This window comes from Typopeltis vanoorti, chromosome 3 (genome assembly GCF_054136105.1).
Source record: "Typopeltis vanoorti isolate ZY-2024b chromosome 3, IOZ_Tvanoo_1.0, whole genome shotgun sequence".
Taxonomy (NCBI): Eukaryota; Metazoa; Arthropoda; class Arachnida; order Uropygi; family Thelyphonidae; genus Typopeltis; species Typopeltis vanoorti.
The window spans coordinates 60,152,601-60,169,562 of NC_143551.1; the positions used below are offsets into that span (position 1 = coordinate 60,152,601).

Genomic DNA, 16,962 nt, shown 5'->3' on the forward strand with positions numbered 1-16,962 from the left:
ATCACCCCCTTTTCTGCCTATCAACCAATTTCTGCAACCCACAAATCTTCAACCTGTTCTCATATGGTTCTTTCCATAGACCGGCCATCATCTTGGTTCTTGATCACTCCTCTTGGGAAATCTTGGTCACTCGTCTCTGGATCCTCTCCGCCTCCTCCTCCCCATCAAGAAGAAACCCTGGCGCCCATATCTGAGCACAGTAGTCTAGATGGGGTCTTATCAAGGCTCGATACAGAGGAACAATAACCTGTTTGTCTCTCCAAATCATCTCTCCAAATCATCCAAACTATCCAAATCATCCTGCAAAATTTTGATGTCAAAATTTTGCAGGATGATTTGGATAGTTTGGAGGACTGGGATAAGGAGAATGGATGTCAATTTAATGTGGCAAAATGTAAGATTATGCATTTTGGGGTGAAAAGATTAGCAGCAGTATATCACATTCGTGGAACTGTACTCCAGAAGATTGACGAGGCCAGGGATTTGGGAGTGTTGGTGGATAGGGAGTTGAAATTTAGGGGGCACATCGCAAAAGTGGCTAAATAAGCTCATCAAAACACTTGGTTGCTGAAAAACACTTTAACAAGCAGAGACAAACAGGTTATTGTTCCTCTGTATCGAGCCTTGATAAGACCCCATCTAGACTACTGTGCTCAGATATGGGCGCCAGGGTTTCTTCTTGATGGGGAGGAGGAGGCGGAGAGGATCCAGAGACGAGTGACCAAGATTTCCCAAGAGGAGTGATCAAGAACCAAGATGATGGCCGGTCTATGGAAAGAACCATATGAGAACAGGTTGAAGATTTGTGGGTTGCAGAAATTGGTTGATAGGCAGAAAAGGGGGTGATATGATTGAGACATTCAAATTACTAAAGGGTTTCTATAAGATTAATTCAGAAGATATTTTTGAGAATAGGACTAGTGGTGGGGGAGGATTAGGGGCCATACATGCAAGCTGGGCAGGAGTGTGGTTAGAGCTAGGTTTTTTACTTGGAGAGTGGCGAATGAGTGGAATAAGCTGCCAGAGTCTGTTGTGGGGGCAATGACTGTGAATGAATTCAAGGCGAGGTATGATAGATACTGTTGAATATCGTATAGTTGTTCTTGACATGATGTTAGGACCTTCCTCGATGAGTCTATGGACTCTTAGGAGTTGCCCGTAATAATAATAATAGGAGAAATATCTCCCTCCGTAGAATAAAGCACCCAGTATGACACACAGCTCCCCTCTCTCCAACTAATCTTACCAAATTACCTATATATATTTCTTACTATGCAGTCGTGGCAATATCTACTTCAAGACACATAGGTTCGATTTTATAAGTAGTGCATTGGACTTAGAGATCAGGCAAGTTATTTTGAAAAAAAAAAAAAAAAACAGTTTATTCATCACTAAATAAAGATACACAATTTACAGATATTAAATTCACTTAATTTTTGTAAGTGAGCTCTAACTAACAACTCTATAAAGATATCCAATCATATCTCTCAACCATCTGAACATTTCTTTTTAAGACCACGAGTCTAGAATTGAGGGTACATGGCAGGAATTTGATGATGATGATGATGATGATGATGGTGTCTAGAATTTTACCCCCTCCCCTTAACTGTACACACATTACGATTGTCAACATATAATAAAAACACGCTTAAGGAGTTACTACATTAATAAACTGAAGCAGTTTCACAATATCTTGAGCTAGGCTTTTTCTTACATAGAATTAATTAATTCAGATATTCAGATATTAGCTCAAGACCTAAAGTCCTGCTACATTAACTTTAAATCAATTTCATCAATTCAAACCACCGTCACAATCTAAGTTGGTTTCTGACTAAATAATGGAAAGTTCTTACTTTACACGAAGTCTGGTCCTCTCAGGTTGATTCAAGTGATTATCTCTTCTTATTCCCGTTAGACCTCGTCACTGCACTAGGACATCCCTTTCGAAAATTGCGAGACTTCTTCCTTGTTATCAGTGGACAAATTAATTCCTATAGCTTGGACGATCGGCATCTGGTTCCTCCTAATACGACTTGCTTTAGCTGCATTGTTCTCTTGGCCTTTGCTTCTTGAATGAAGATCTCCGATTGAGATAATGATTCATCACCAACGATTCTGGTGAAGCTCAGTTGCTGTTACCAAACATCGTACTTTCCGCAGAACTCCTCGACTTACGGTGACTTTGATACCCTCATGAGTTCTAACTCTCCCATCAGAACTCCACGTGACCTCATAACTTCACACTGACCCACGAACGGGAACTGCACACCAAATTGACTCGAACTTGAACTCCAAGATAAAGGCCCAGAGAAGCCCCCAGCAAACTGCTATTTATACTGTTCCGATGACCTTCATTTTTCTTTCATGGTTCTCTGGGTACCCTGATGTTCTGCACCCATCACCATCATTGATCAGTGCTCTCAGATGGGAAACCCTCGTGTAATGTCGACCGTCGCATTTGGAGTGACCTCAGGTCATGACTTAATCCCTTAATCTGTTTGGAATTTTAGTTGACTAGAGGTATACTTAGACAAAATGTGTAATTTCCTTTGTTCTTATACAAGCTTTTTGATTTCACAATATTAAATAACTTCAAAAAATTATTATTTCCAAGTTAAATAACATCAAGTTTTTCTATTAATACACAAGTATTTTTAGTGGGACTTAGCATACTTGTAAAATCTGTATTAATGGTATTTTATTACAAAATTCCTTTTGTTTAAAATTTTACACCATGATACTACTGGACTTTGCAAAAGCATTTGACAAAATATTGCATGGAAAACTATTACATAAGTTGTAGCAAATGGGAATGGATATGAGACTGGTGGCATGGATGAAGGGGGGGGGGTAGTTGATAGACAGAAGTCGGTGTGTGGTAGAGTGGAATCAAATCAAATGAGGGTGACTGGTTTAGTTCCAGAGGGCTCTGTACTAGACCACTACTCTTTAATTTGTACATCAATGATATCGCACAAGATTTATTATTATTATTATTCCTGATACCTCTAAGGAGTTCGAAGACTCATCGCAGGAGGACACCTACAACTGTCTCAACCACTACACCGAACCTGTACTATGAATCATCTCCATCAACGTCTACTCCACCACCACCACCACAACTAGTATTTTTTTGTCTATAAATTGCGTGTGTTCTGAAGGGCCGATTTGTCTGTACGAGGGATGAAAAACCTGTGTTTCCTGGAGAAAAAACCCTGCTACCTCCGTATGAGATAGGCTAACTCACTCTCGATTGAAATCGTCCAGATAAAGATTCCTCCCGTCACGACGAGAATCGAACTTAGGCCTATTCCAATCGAAGGGCGCAATGTATCGTCGTTCTTCCAATTGCACTATGGAGGCTGCAATATTGTGAAAGTATTTGAAAAACTTGTGTAAAAATGCAGAATATGGAATATATTAAATATCCTCATAGTGGAAAGTCCAAATGCTCTGATTTTTTTTTTTTTTTTGAAGGAGGACATTCAGTTGTCTTCCGATGATGCAAAACTAGGAGGACAATAGTTGATAAAAGTGATGTTATGTTAAATTCACAGACAGGTGTTGCAAAGTGAAAAGTAGTTCAGGTGCAAACTTGCTTGCTTACTTGTACGAAGGATTAAACCAAGTATATAATTTGTTGGTATCTTTAATTTATAGTATAACTAAGCAGAAAAACATTAGTCAACTTTCTCCAATGCAGAGTATTTTAATAATAAGGTGTGACACCTTTTGGCTACTCGTATATGAAAATATAAATTCTGCATTACTTCAACCTTTGTGTCTCCCACTAATGATACCTCATTTGTTGTTGAAACTCTTTGGGTAGTGACCCATCCCATAATGCATAGCATTATACATGTCCACAAGGAGATGTGCTTTGTATTATGGGATACTAAGCAAGCGATGTGAAGTCATTAGCTTCTTTATACGAGTTGCCACAGTCCTGAAAATTGGATAAAGAATTAAATGAAGTATATAATTTTTCGATCCACAAGGATCAGTGCTTGGTCCACTGTTATTCAATCTGTACATTAATGATATTGGGAAGGATTTGACAAGCAACATACAGTTATTTGTTAATGATGCAAAGATAGGTAGGGTAATCAGGTCAGTCTTTGCAGAATGATTTGAATAGGCTGGAATTGTGGGCATGGTAAAATCGGTGTAATGTAAAGTCATTCACTTCGGCATGATTAGATATCCAATGTCGTAATATATTGGTGGGATTAGGCAAGAAGAAACTGATGAGGCTAGGGATCTTGGAGTGTTAGGAAGTTGAAGTTTAGGGGGCCACGTGGAAAAGATTGCAAATACAACTCAAAAGATAATCGCAATGCTGAAATGAACGTTCACAAGTAAAGATAAGGATGTTATTTTGCCTCTTTACAAGGCCTTGATAAGAGCTCACTTGGACTAATGTGCGCAGGTCTGGTTTCTTGGTTTCCATTGTGATTCTGATATATTAGAAAGAGTACAAAGGAGAGTGTTAAAAATGACATCAAGATTGTGGAACATGGATTATGAAGACAGATTGAGAATTTGTAGACTGCAGACTCTAGCAAACAGGAGAAAGAGGGCTGATATGATTGAGACTTACAAACTTCTGAAAAGGTCATACAGGATTTCAATTTATGGAGGGTGGGGAAAGGACGAGAGGGCATCCTTGAAAGCTGAGAATGAAGGCTACTAAGAAGGGTGTGAGGGCTAGATTTTTCTCTCAGAGGGTGGTGTGTGATTGGAATGGATTGCCATTGGATGTTGTGAGTGCAAGTAGTGTGAATGAATTCAAGAATAAGTATGATAGCTGGTGTGTGTGTAGTATGTGGCCTCCCTTGATGAGTCTCTGACTCCCTGGAGGTCTCTCTTAATAATAATAATTTATTGGTATCTTTAATATAAAGTAGTACAATTTGTGATGAAAATATAACATATATTGTATCATATTAATGGATTGCAAGAAATTGACAATTGCTGAGGCTAGGGATCTGTGGGTATGTACTGCGATTTGAAGTTCAGATGATATATTGTAAAAATTGGCAAATTAGGTATGTGCACATTGAAGGATACATTGACAATAAAGATAGGGACGATCTCTCTTTATAAGGCTATGATTTGGACATTTGTTGACTACTGTGCACAGATGTGGTTTTTTGGGGATCAGGAGGTGGAGAGGATTCAGAAACGAGTAACCAAGCTGGTGACAAGTCTGTAAAAAGTTCCCTGTCAAGATAGATTGAGGGTATGTAGGTTGCAGAGTTAATCTGACAAGTGGATAGGAAGGAATATGATAAAAACTTATAAGTTACTAAAAGGATTCTATTAGACTGACACAACAGAAATTTTTCAGTACATGAAGAGTAGGGAAAAAAACAAGGGCCTGCCTGGTTGGCCGAGTGGTTAGTGTATCCACTCTCCAGTGTATCCAAATCTTCGCCAATATCATTAATATACAAGTTAAATAGTAATGGTCCTAAAACAGATCCCTGAGGCACTCCACTAGTGACTTTCCTTTTCCTGGATATTGCACCTCCATACACAACTTGTTGATACCTATCAGATAGCCAGTCTCCAATCCAATGCACTAATCTAATATCCAACCCCATCTGCTCTAGTTTGACTGTCAACTTATCATGAGGTACTCTATCAAAAGCTTTTGCGAAATCCAAGTATATTACTGTGTATCCTTCTCCTCTGTCCAAGGAAGTAGTCACTTTATTGTAATAAGTAAGTAGATTACTAAAACACGACTTCCCTTTAGCAAATCCATGCTGTCCATCAAAGATTACACCATTGTTGTCAACCCAACGCTGGATCCTAGTTCTCATAAGCTTCTCCAACAACTTAACCACAACACCTGACACACAGATAGGCCTATAGTTTGATGCTTGAGTTCGATCACCTCCTTTATGAAGTGGCACAATCTTGCCCTCCTTCCACTCTTTAGGGACTTGACCAAGTGCAAGACTCATATTAAAAAAATATGTCAAGGCAGGTTTCAACTCTCTGGCACATTCCTTTAGAATACGCGGTGATATATTATCAAGTCCCACAGCCTTATTTACATCTAGTTTACTCAACTCCCCAAACACCTCTTGCTCACTTACAGTCTGTCTCTCCTCCCCATCATCAACTGCTCTTAATCTCTCCATGAAGTCACATTCACAAGATTGAAAGATCTTTATGAACTGCTCATTAAGTATCTCCACCACACATTCTGCAACAGCTGTCTTTATACCATTTCCTCCAATCAATGTCATCCTTCCATAATCATTCTTTCTTTTGCTGGCTACATATCGAAAGAACTCCCTAGGATTCTTTTTAGCTTCATTAGCTAACTGCTGTTCATACCTCTCTTTAGCTACTCTCACCAACCAAGTCACTCTCCCTGCCTGGTCTTTGTAGAACTCATGAAATTGGTTACTTCCACTTCTCTTATGCTGCCTCCACAATGCCCTTTTTCTCTGTATTGCATGCTTAATCTCTTTATTCATCCATCTCACACCTAACTTATTTAACCTTCTCACCCATGGTATACATTTAGACATTGCATCCACTAAATATTTTTTGAAAATCCCCCAAGCTGCATTCTCTTTTCCAGCTAACTCCTCATTCCATGCTACACCTGCAAGCTGTCTCCTGAGCTCTTCATAATCACCCCCCTTGTAGTTCCACATATACCCTTTTTTCACAGGGGTCCTTGCACTGCTGGCAACCACCCAAGTAATCACCTCATCGTCACTTTCACCAATTGGTGGATGATTTGATACCTCATTGATAATTACATCCTCCGATGAGATGACCAAATCCAAGACCCTTAATCCTCGTGTGCCCTCTGTTACATACTGTCTGAGGTAGTTATCCCTCAAAAACTCAAGAAACTCATTTTCTTTACTTCCAGTTGCTATCTCTTCATTCCAGTATATATTGCCATAATTAAAATCACCCATAATGATCACCTTTTTCTTATTTGCTTGGCTTATAACATCCCGCCAAGTATTTGATTCTATTCACCTCTATCTCACACCATACTGCCTCAAAACCACTGGCCCCATTTCCCTCTTGCATCTCTACCTTGTATGGACATAACTCTTTCTCTATCAACAATAGCACTCCCTCTCCCTTTTTACCCCTTCTATCCTCATGAAACACATCATACCTTTCCATCTCTATTCCTGTCAGGATGTCATCCTCATCTAACCATGTCTCACTTATTCCGACAATCTCTGGGTGCACAGACGCAATTAGTGCAACCATTTCATCCGCCTTGTTTCTTATACTTCTAGCATTGGTATACAAACACAACAACTCATTTCTGGATCTACAGCTAGTTCCACTGATACCACTCACTCGATGTGATCTCTCCATGCTGGACTGGGGCCATTTCCCTTTCTGCTTCTTCATTTTAGAACCCTTTGCAACTCCATCGATAGTTGATAGTTAAAGTATTGCATAAAGTCATGCCAGTAGAATAACCTGTGTTCAAATCATTCTTTCTTTAGCCTACTGTGTGTAATATAACTCAACTTGTCCTTGTATATTTGTATATGCTCCGGGTGATGATCTTAATATGAAGATCGAAATGTCGAGAAATTAAAAAGAGTTATTTATAACACAGTTGTAAAATCCATAATTTCTAAAATGAATGATAAAGAGATACTTAACAGCATCAATATGTTAATATATATTAAAGATCAAAAGGCTGAATAAAGTAGGTGTAAAATGATTGAATGAGGGGATTAAGTATGAAATCTGGAAAAATAAGACATGTTGGAGGAAGCACAAGATGAATAATGGTAACAGTCAGTTGCACAAAGAATATAAAGAGCAGGCCAGGAAGGTGACTCAGTTGGTAAGGATAGAAAAAGTGCAGTATAAGCAGAGATCAGCAAATGAGGCCATGAAAAACCCTAGGAAGTTCTTTTTTTTTTTGAGATGTGGTAAGTAGAAAGAAGAACAATTATGCAAGATGTTGTTAATGTAAAGTGGTAGATTGATGACTGCTCCAGAGGACATAGCTGAGGTATTCAATAAGCAGTTCATCAAGATGTTTCATCCTCAGTGTGAAATCAAGAGTAGCTGAAGTGCAGAGGAAATTGGAGAAGACTTATTGCTGAGCGAATAAGAGATATATGAGGAGTTAAGATAACTTAACTCCTCATATACCTCTTGGGCTCGCCTGTTTGACAGTCCTGTAACTGTACAAATACTAAAGAAGTTAAAGGAAGGTAAAATTGTTCCACTTCACAAATGTGGTGATAAGGTTAAGGCAACAAATTATAGGCCAATCTGTATATATAGAGTTGATAGTTAAAGTATTGCATAGGATGGTGAGAGCTATGATACAACTACTGGTGTGCTGAGCAAATAAGAGATATATGAGGAGTTAAGATAACATAACTCCTCATATACCTCTTGGGCTCGCCTGTTTGACAGTCCTGTAACTGTACAAATACTAAAGAAGTTAAAGGAAGGTAAAATTGTTCCACTTCACAAACGTGGTGATAAGGTTAAGGCAACAAATTATAGGCCAATCTGTATATATGGAGTTGATAGTTAAAGTATTGCATGGGATGGTGAGAGCTATGATACAAAAGTGTGAATGCAGCAGTATTCTCTGTGCTTTTTGGCATGGGTTTATTAAAGGGAGTTCATGTTTTGCCAACTTACTTATGTGCTATAACAACATGATTTATATATTGGACAAGAGAGATGCAAAACAGTTGTATACTTATATTTTGTAATGGCTTTTGATACATTGCCACAACACAAGTTGGTAATCAAACTGGAGAAGATGGGATTGGATGATAGTTTAATGAATTGGATAGGCAACTTGGTTATCAGATAGGTATTATCAATAAGTTGTGTATTGAAGTGCAGTATTCCGGAAGAGGAAAGATACTACTACTGGTCTGCCACAGTGGTATATTTTGGGGCCAGTGTTATTTATCTTGTATATCTATGATTTTGGGATGGGTTATTTAGCAATATACAACCATTTGCAGATGATAATAAACTAGGGAGAGTGATTTTGGTGTTGTATGTAAGTTTCTGAAATCTGGTATGCAACAATGGGATGCAAAGTATACACTTGGTGGAGAAATTCTGAAGGAGATTGGGGAGACTTTGGAGTGGTGGTGGAGAGGAATCTGAACTTTTTAGGTTACACATTGCACAGATTGTCAAGTCATCACATCAGATTATGACAATAATGTGTAGGACCTTCACATACAGAAATAAAGAGGTTATGGTTCGATTGAGAGAAGTGGAAATAACCAATTCCATGAGGTCTACAAAGACCAGGCAAGGAGGGTGACTTGGTTGGTGAGGGTAGCTAAAGAGAGGTATGAATTGCAGTTAACTAATGAAGCCAAAAAGAATCCTAAGGAGTTCTTTCGATATGTAGCCACCAAAAGAAAGAATGATTATGGAAGCATGACATTGATAGAAGAAAATGGCATAAAGACAGCTGTTGCAGAATGTGTGGTGGAGATACTTAATGAGCAGTTCATAAAGGTCTTTCAATCTTGTGAATGTGACTTTATGGAGAGATTGAGAGCAGTTGATGATGGGGAGGAGAGACTGTAAGTGAGCAAGAGGTGCATGGGGAGTTGAGTAAACTAGATGTTAATAAGGCTGTGGGACTTGATAATATGTCACCACGTATTCTGAAGGAATGTGCCAGGGAGTTGACACCTGCCTTGACATATTTTTTTAATACAAGTCTTGCACTGGGTCAAGTTCCTAAGGAGGGCAAGATTGTGCCACTTCATAAAGGAGGTGATAGAACTCAAGCATCAAACTATAGGCCTATCTGTGTGTCAGGTGTTGTGGTTAAGTTGTTGGAGAAGCTTGTGAGAACTAGGATCCAGAGTTGGGTTGACAACAATGTTATTATATTTGATGGACAGAATGGATTTGCTAAAGGGAGGTCATGTTTTAGTAATCTACTTACTTATTATGATACGGTGACTGCTTCCTTGGACATAGGAGAAGGATACACAGTAATATACTTAGATTTCACAAAAGCTTTTGATAGATTACCGCATGATAAGTTGATAGTCAAACTAGAGCAGATGGGGTTGGATATTAGATTAGTGCATTAGATTGGAGACTGGCTATCTGATAGGTATCAAGAAGTTGTGTATGGGGGAACGATATCCAGGAAAAGGAAAGTCACTAGTTGAGTGCCTTAGGGTTCTGTTTTAGGGCCATTACTGTTTAACTCGTATATTCATGATATTGGTGAAGATTTGGACGGGGATATTCAGTTGTTTCCAGATGATGCAAAGTTGGGATGAACCATGAAGAGTAGTGAAGATGTTGTGGCTTTACGAGAAGACTTGAATGAATTGACTGATTGGGCACGGAAATGGGGATGAGTTTAATGTTGCAAAAGTAAATTTGGAAAACAAAGATCGGATGCAGAATTTATGCTTGGTGATGATATATTGTTGGAGGTGGAAGAAATAAGAGATCTGGGGGTGATAGTGGATAAGGATCTGAAATTTAGGAGACACATAGGGGACATATTCCTGGAGACTGTTGTGCCCAGATTTGGCCACCTGGTTTTTAGAAGGATGAAGAGATGTTGGAAAGGGTCCAAAGGCGACTGAGTAAGGTAGTTTCTTACCTCTGGAATGTCGAGTATGAGGAAAGATTGAGAAGATGTCATTTGCAGAGTCTGGGAGTCATTGGGGAGACTAAATTGTTACTCATTTCTGAGTAACAATTTAGGTTACTCAGGAAGAGGGAGAGATATGATAGAGACCTACAATATATGGTCTCCCTACTTCTACAGAAAATAGTGGGAGATCAGGGGAGAACCAGAGGTCATCCCTGGAAACTGTATAAAGAGGGTGTGAGTAGGGGAGTGAAAGGCAGGTTTTTTTCATGCAGAGTTGTAAATGATTGGAATGCCTTGCCTGAGAGTGTGGTTCTGCAAGTAGTTTGAATGTGTTCAAGGCACGGTATGATGAGCTGTGTGTGTGTGTGTGATAAAAGGACCTCCCAGAAGTGTCTTTGAATCCATGAGGTCTTGGGTAATAATAATAATAATAATAATAATTGTATAAGACTTTGATTAGGCCTCATGAATTATTAGAGAAGACTGACTAAGGTGGTAACTGGTTTTTGGCATGTGGGATATGAAAACAGATTGAGGAATGCAATTCACAGAGACTTGTGAATAGGAGGAGGAGAGAAGATATGATTGAGATGGTTAAGTTGGTAGCAGGTTGTTCCCAGTTCATGTGGAAGAAATTTTTCATAAAATGGAAGTGAGAGAGTAGAACGGGAGGAGGGATCATTCCTGGAGACTGTATAAACATGTTGTGAATAAGGGGATAAGAGCAGGTTCTTTGCATGGAGAGTAGTTGGTGAGTGAAGTACATTGGCTAACAGTGTGTTGAACATATTGAATGAGTTAGGTCAGTTTGATGGGCTTTGTATGCATCAGTATGTACCTCCAGAGATGAGTCTTTGACTCTGTAGAGAATAATAATTTCATGTGGGAATGCAGCTTTGAACACATCCCCCTTGATTCACTATAACGTTTTTAGGATGAACCTTTTCATAATGATATCAGTTATTTTCTAGTGACTCTCAAGGTATTAGGATGATTTACAGCTTTGAAGCGGTGATGGGGAAGGGGATATTTTTGAGCCTTACAAAAAATAACCAGGATATCAGTTATCCTTGCAGAGCTTTCTGTAAGCCTATGCCTAATTTCAAGGCTTAGACTATTCTATTTCACTCTAGATATAACAACTTTTCATGTTTCCTGTTATTTTTTTATGTTGTGAGAATTTTGAAGTTTTAATTCTGTTAGTGCATACATGTAGAAGTTTCATAATTATATTAAATGTATACCTGCTTTTACCAAACTCTTTATCTTTTTTTCCCTTTTTTGTTATATTTAGGTTACTGTACTATATGTACGGAATCTTATGACTGCAACTACTGAAGACAGCTTAAAAGAGGTTTTCACTTTATCAGGTAGCATTAAAGTAGAAAAAGTAAAGAAACTCAGAGATTTTGCTTTTATACACTACAGGTCACGTGATGATGCTGAAATAGCTCTAAATAGATTGAATGGTAAGTGCATTCATTGCTTAAATATAATGGATATGCTTTTCACTGTTAGTAATAAAGGTGTTGGAGAGATTGCTGGATGAAAATATTACTATCATAAGGCTTGATTGATTAAAGGAGCAATATCTGTAGAAGACAGCTTGGGTTTATTAAAGGTCTGTCATAGTTCAATAATCTGGTTCTGTTTTATGAGTGATTCTTTCAAATGTGGGATTTTGAGTGGAATGAATGATAAATGGATGTGAGGAGGGTTGGTTGATAAATATGTGTGTTCCCCCCCCCCCCCAAAAAAAAGGAAATAAACACTAGAAAATTTTCCGAAAATCGTTTCCTAATTAAAATTCATTTTTTTTTTATTTATGTTGTGTCTTCTATTTCTATACTTATCATGTATTGGCGATCAAGGCAGATGCTCAGTAATGGATCGAATGCAATGTGTAGTGTGTATTTGTAAATCGTCTACTCAACCCCCCCCCCCTAGATTAAATCCTGAGTGCGTCACTGGCTATTTCTTTATATTTATATTTATTATTATTATTATCCCAAGACACCATGGAGTCACACTCATTTTAGGAGGTCCCGTTTGTCATACACACAGCTCATTATACTGTACCTTAAAGACATTCAAATTCTCTGCAGACACTACCCTCTCAGGCAATGCATTCCAGTCATTCACAATTCTCCATGGACAAAACCTGCTTCTCACACCCTTATTATATAGCTTCCAGAGATGACCTCTTGTTCTCCCTCAATCTCTCACCATTTTATGAAAAACCTTTCAACATTAATCCTATAACAACCTCTTGCTAACTTGTCTTTATTATATCCCCCCCCCCTTTTCCTCTTATCCACCAGACTCTGCAAATTGAATCTTCTTAACCTTTCTTCATATTCAACATTCCAGAGATCATAAACTATTTTGGTCATTTGCCTCTGGATCCTCTCCAATATCTCTTCGTCCTTTTGAAAACCAGGTGACCGAATCTGTGCAGTAGTCCATATGTGACCAAATCAGAGCCTTATACAATGGAATCAGAATCACCTTATTTTTACAAGTCGGTATCCTCCACATCATTTTTTTGTATTGAAGGAATGTTGGACCATTCATGATATGAATTTAAGAATTTTTTTCATATTGAAAAAGTTGGACTATTCATGATATTAATTTAGTCATGTTTATGTATAAGCCATCAAGTTTTTACAATATAATTCATCATTTGAGGGGAGATATTCAATCGATTGTAGATAATGCAGAATTTCATAGCAACTGAGAATTTTGATACGGTTTATTTCCAAATGATATGAATAGCTGGATTTAGTAGAGGATATGATATGATATGATATCAAATTTTTTAATTTGTTGCCAAGTGTAAACTTTTATTATTATTATTAATAATTAATATACGGTTCTTTTGTGAGATCACATCAGATACCCACGCAACTCAACAGCCTACCAAGAAATTTAAAACACATAGATAACTACAGAACATTAAAACACGAACTCTGGAAAATATACAACAAAGTTAATATACCATTAACACTAATATGCACATCACAAATCACCAGCATCCAATGCCTACATACCATATACATGAACAGTAATAATAACATAAAGAGTGAAGGCTAATCCCACTCTCTTCATAAAAGCTAACTGAAGCTTCGAAGTAGTTGGATTAATTCGCCTCACTCATCTACACGTAATCCTTACAATAAAAGAATGCAGATTATGTAACAAAACAGTCAGTAAAGTGTATAACAATAATGAAGACTGATATTTAAAAAAAAATGTGTATATGTCAATATGCTGTATAATAATAAGTATGATATTGATATTGAAAAAAAAAAAATCATTATTATTTTATTATTATTATTATTGTTCCGGGAAGGAGTCGACAGACTCATCGAGGGAGGCCCTAACATCATGTCTGGAACAACTATTCAACATTCACACAGTATCTATCATATCTTGCCTTGAATTCATTCACGTTCGCGGCACCCACAACAGACTCTGGAAGCTTATTCCACTCATTCACCACTCACCAAGTAAAAAACCTAGCTCTAACACCCTTATCAACCACGCTCTTGACCAGCTTCCATGCAAGGCCCCTAGTCCTCCCACCACCAGTCCTATTTTCAAAAATATCTTCTGGATCAATCTTATAAAAACCCTTCAGTAATTTGAATGTCTCAATCATATCACCCCTCCTTCGCCTATTGTCCAATTTCTGCAACCCACAAATCCTCAACCTATTCTCATAAGGTTCATTCCACAGTCCTGCTATCAACTTGGTCACTCGTCTCTGGACCCTCTCCACTTCCTCCCCATCACAAAGAAACCCTGGTGCCCATAACTGGGCACAGAAGTCCAGATGGGGTCTTATCAAGGCTCGATACAGAGGAACAACAACTTGTTTGTCTCTGCATGTTAAAGTATTTTTCATAAGCCAAGTGATTTGGTGAGCTGTTTTAGTCACTTTTGCAATGTGCCCCCTAAACTTCAACTCCCTATCCACCAGCACTCCCAAATCCCTGGCCTCATCAATCTCCTGGAGTACGGTTCCACCAATGCGATATACTGCTGCTGTTCTTTTCACCCCAAAGTGCATAACCTTACACTTTGCCACATTAAACTGACATTCATTTTTCCTAGCCCAGTCCTCCAAACTATCCAAATCATCCTGTAAAATTTTGACATCCTGTGCACTCACAATTGCTCTACCCAACTTTGCAACATCAGCAAACAAGTGAACACTTCCTCTCAAATCCTTTCCAATATCATTGATGAACAAATTGAAAAGCAGTGGTCCAAGAACAGAGCCCTGCGGCACTCCACTAGTCACAAGACGTCTTTTTGACTCCACTCCTGAATAAACCACTCTCTGGTATCTCTCCTTCAACCACCCTCCTATCCATCTGCTCCAATTTACTGATTAGGGTTCCATGTGGTATCCTGTCAAAGGCCTTGGCAAGGTCCAGTAGTATCACTGTAAACCCATTACCCCTATCCAGTTCAGCCGTCACTGTGTTATAAAACGTGAGCAAGTTACTGAGGCATGATCTACCCTTCACAAAACCATGTTGTCCCCCATACAATATCCCATTTTCATCTATCCAATCCTGTATTCTTTTCTTGACTAATTTCTCTAAGACCTTGACAATGATTCCTAATATGCTAATCGGTCGGTAATTTACAACAGCAGTCTTGGAACCACCTTTATGCAGTGGAACTGTTTTCCCCTCCTTCCACCCGCTTGGGACTAACCCGGACCCGAGACTCAAATTAAACAAAATGGTCAAGGGTACTGACAATTCTTTAGCTGCTTCTCGTACTACACGAGCTGGTATACCATCCAATCCCACAGATGTATTGACATTGAGGTTATGCAATAGACTACTCACCTCCACTTCATTCACCACAATTCCCGTATAATCTACTGGTTTATTCGTTTCTGCATTGTCACCACCTGGATGATATATTCTTGCAAAGTGCTCACTCAGTAACTCAGCTATCTCAACTGATTCAGTTACCTCCCTACCATCGGCATTCTTTAAAATCATTCTGCCATGTACATTTTCCTTTTACTTGCTACATATCGAAAAAACTGTTTAGGATTCTCTTTAGCCTGCATGGCCAATGTTCTTTCGTAATCCTTTTTTGCTTTTCTTACCACACTCGTCACCCTTCTGGCCTGCGCTTTATACCGTTCATGTGCCTGCTGGTCACCTTTCTCCCTAAATTCCCTCCATAGTTGTTTCTTTTTTTGCAGCTCAAGCTTAATGGTGTTATTCATCCATTTAACTCCTACTTGATTTATTAATTGGACTCTAGGTATACAGTCAGCCATTGCTTCATGCAAGCACTTCCTAACTACCTCCCATGCACTATCAAATTCTAGTCCTTGCAGTTGTACATGCCATGGCATTGAGCCAATCAAACTCCTAAGCTTGTCATACTTTCCCGCCCGATAATTCCACATGTACCCTGTCTTAATTGAAAATTCTACACCTTTAGCCACCTCCCAAGTCAAGACCCTATGATCACTCTCACTGATTGGTGGCAACGTGGTCATATTTGTTACAGCCAAATCCTCAGATGTAATTACTAGGTCAAGCACTCTCTGACCCCTAGTATTTTCCATTACATGCTGTAGCAGATAGTTATCCCTTAATAACCGCATAAAATCCAATTCCTTCCTCCCGTGTGTCCTCTCCTCACTCCAATCAATGAGACCATAGTTGAAATCTCCCATAATAATCACCCTCCTTCCACTCATTTCTTCTGTTTGCTTGTGCATACTGTCACCACCATCTTTTCCGTCACCTGGTCTATAGCAGCACCCAATTGTATATTTAGTTCTGCTAGCCACAATCTCACACCAAATGGCCTCAAATGTGCTCTTTTCTCTATCCTGCAATTCAACTTCTATTCTCCTTGGCTTTAGCTCATCAGCTATCATCAACAATACTCCTCCCCCCATTTTATTCTCTCTGTCATTCCTGAGCACACTATACCCATCACATTCAATCCCACTAGCTATATCATCTACAGTCAGCCATGTTTCACTAATACCAATAACCTGTGGTCTGGAAGTGCCAACCATGGCCAAAAACTCTTCCTTCTTGTTCCTAATACTCCTAGTATTAGTGTACATGAATTTAAGACCCCCATTAGCCCCAGCCCTACCTTGATACCTTATATTAACTATCCCACTCTGGTTTGTTGTCCTTATTTGCTCTAGCATATTATATTCATTCTTACATTCAACTGCCTCCCTAAGGACTGTATATCTACTCCCCCCCCCCCCTAACAAATCTAGTTTCCCTGAATTTGCACATCCACTACATTCAGCAACACTCTCTCAAGTCTTC

The 16,962-nt window shown here is 38.8% G+C and overlaps 1 protein-coding gene across 1 annotated transcript in view; it reads left to right on the plus strand.

The window, feature by feature from the left end:
* The window catches only part of LOC150108187 (APOBEC1 complementation factor-like), a 340,004-nt gene that overhangs the window by 71,103 nt on the left and 251,939 nt on the right, over window positions 1-16,962 (plus strand). The window contains exon 2 of the mRNA XM_090390425.1: window positions 11,922-12,096. Within this exon, the coding sequence (XP_090246551.1) occupies window positions 11,922-12,096 (175 nt within the window). The remainder of the gene's footprint in view (window positions 1-11,921; window positions 12,097-16,962) is intronic.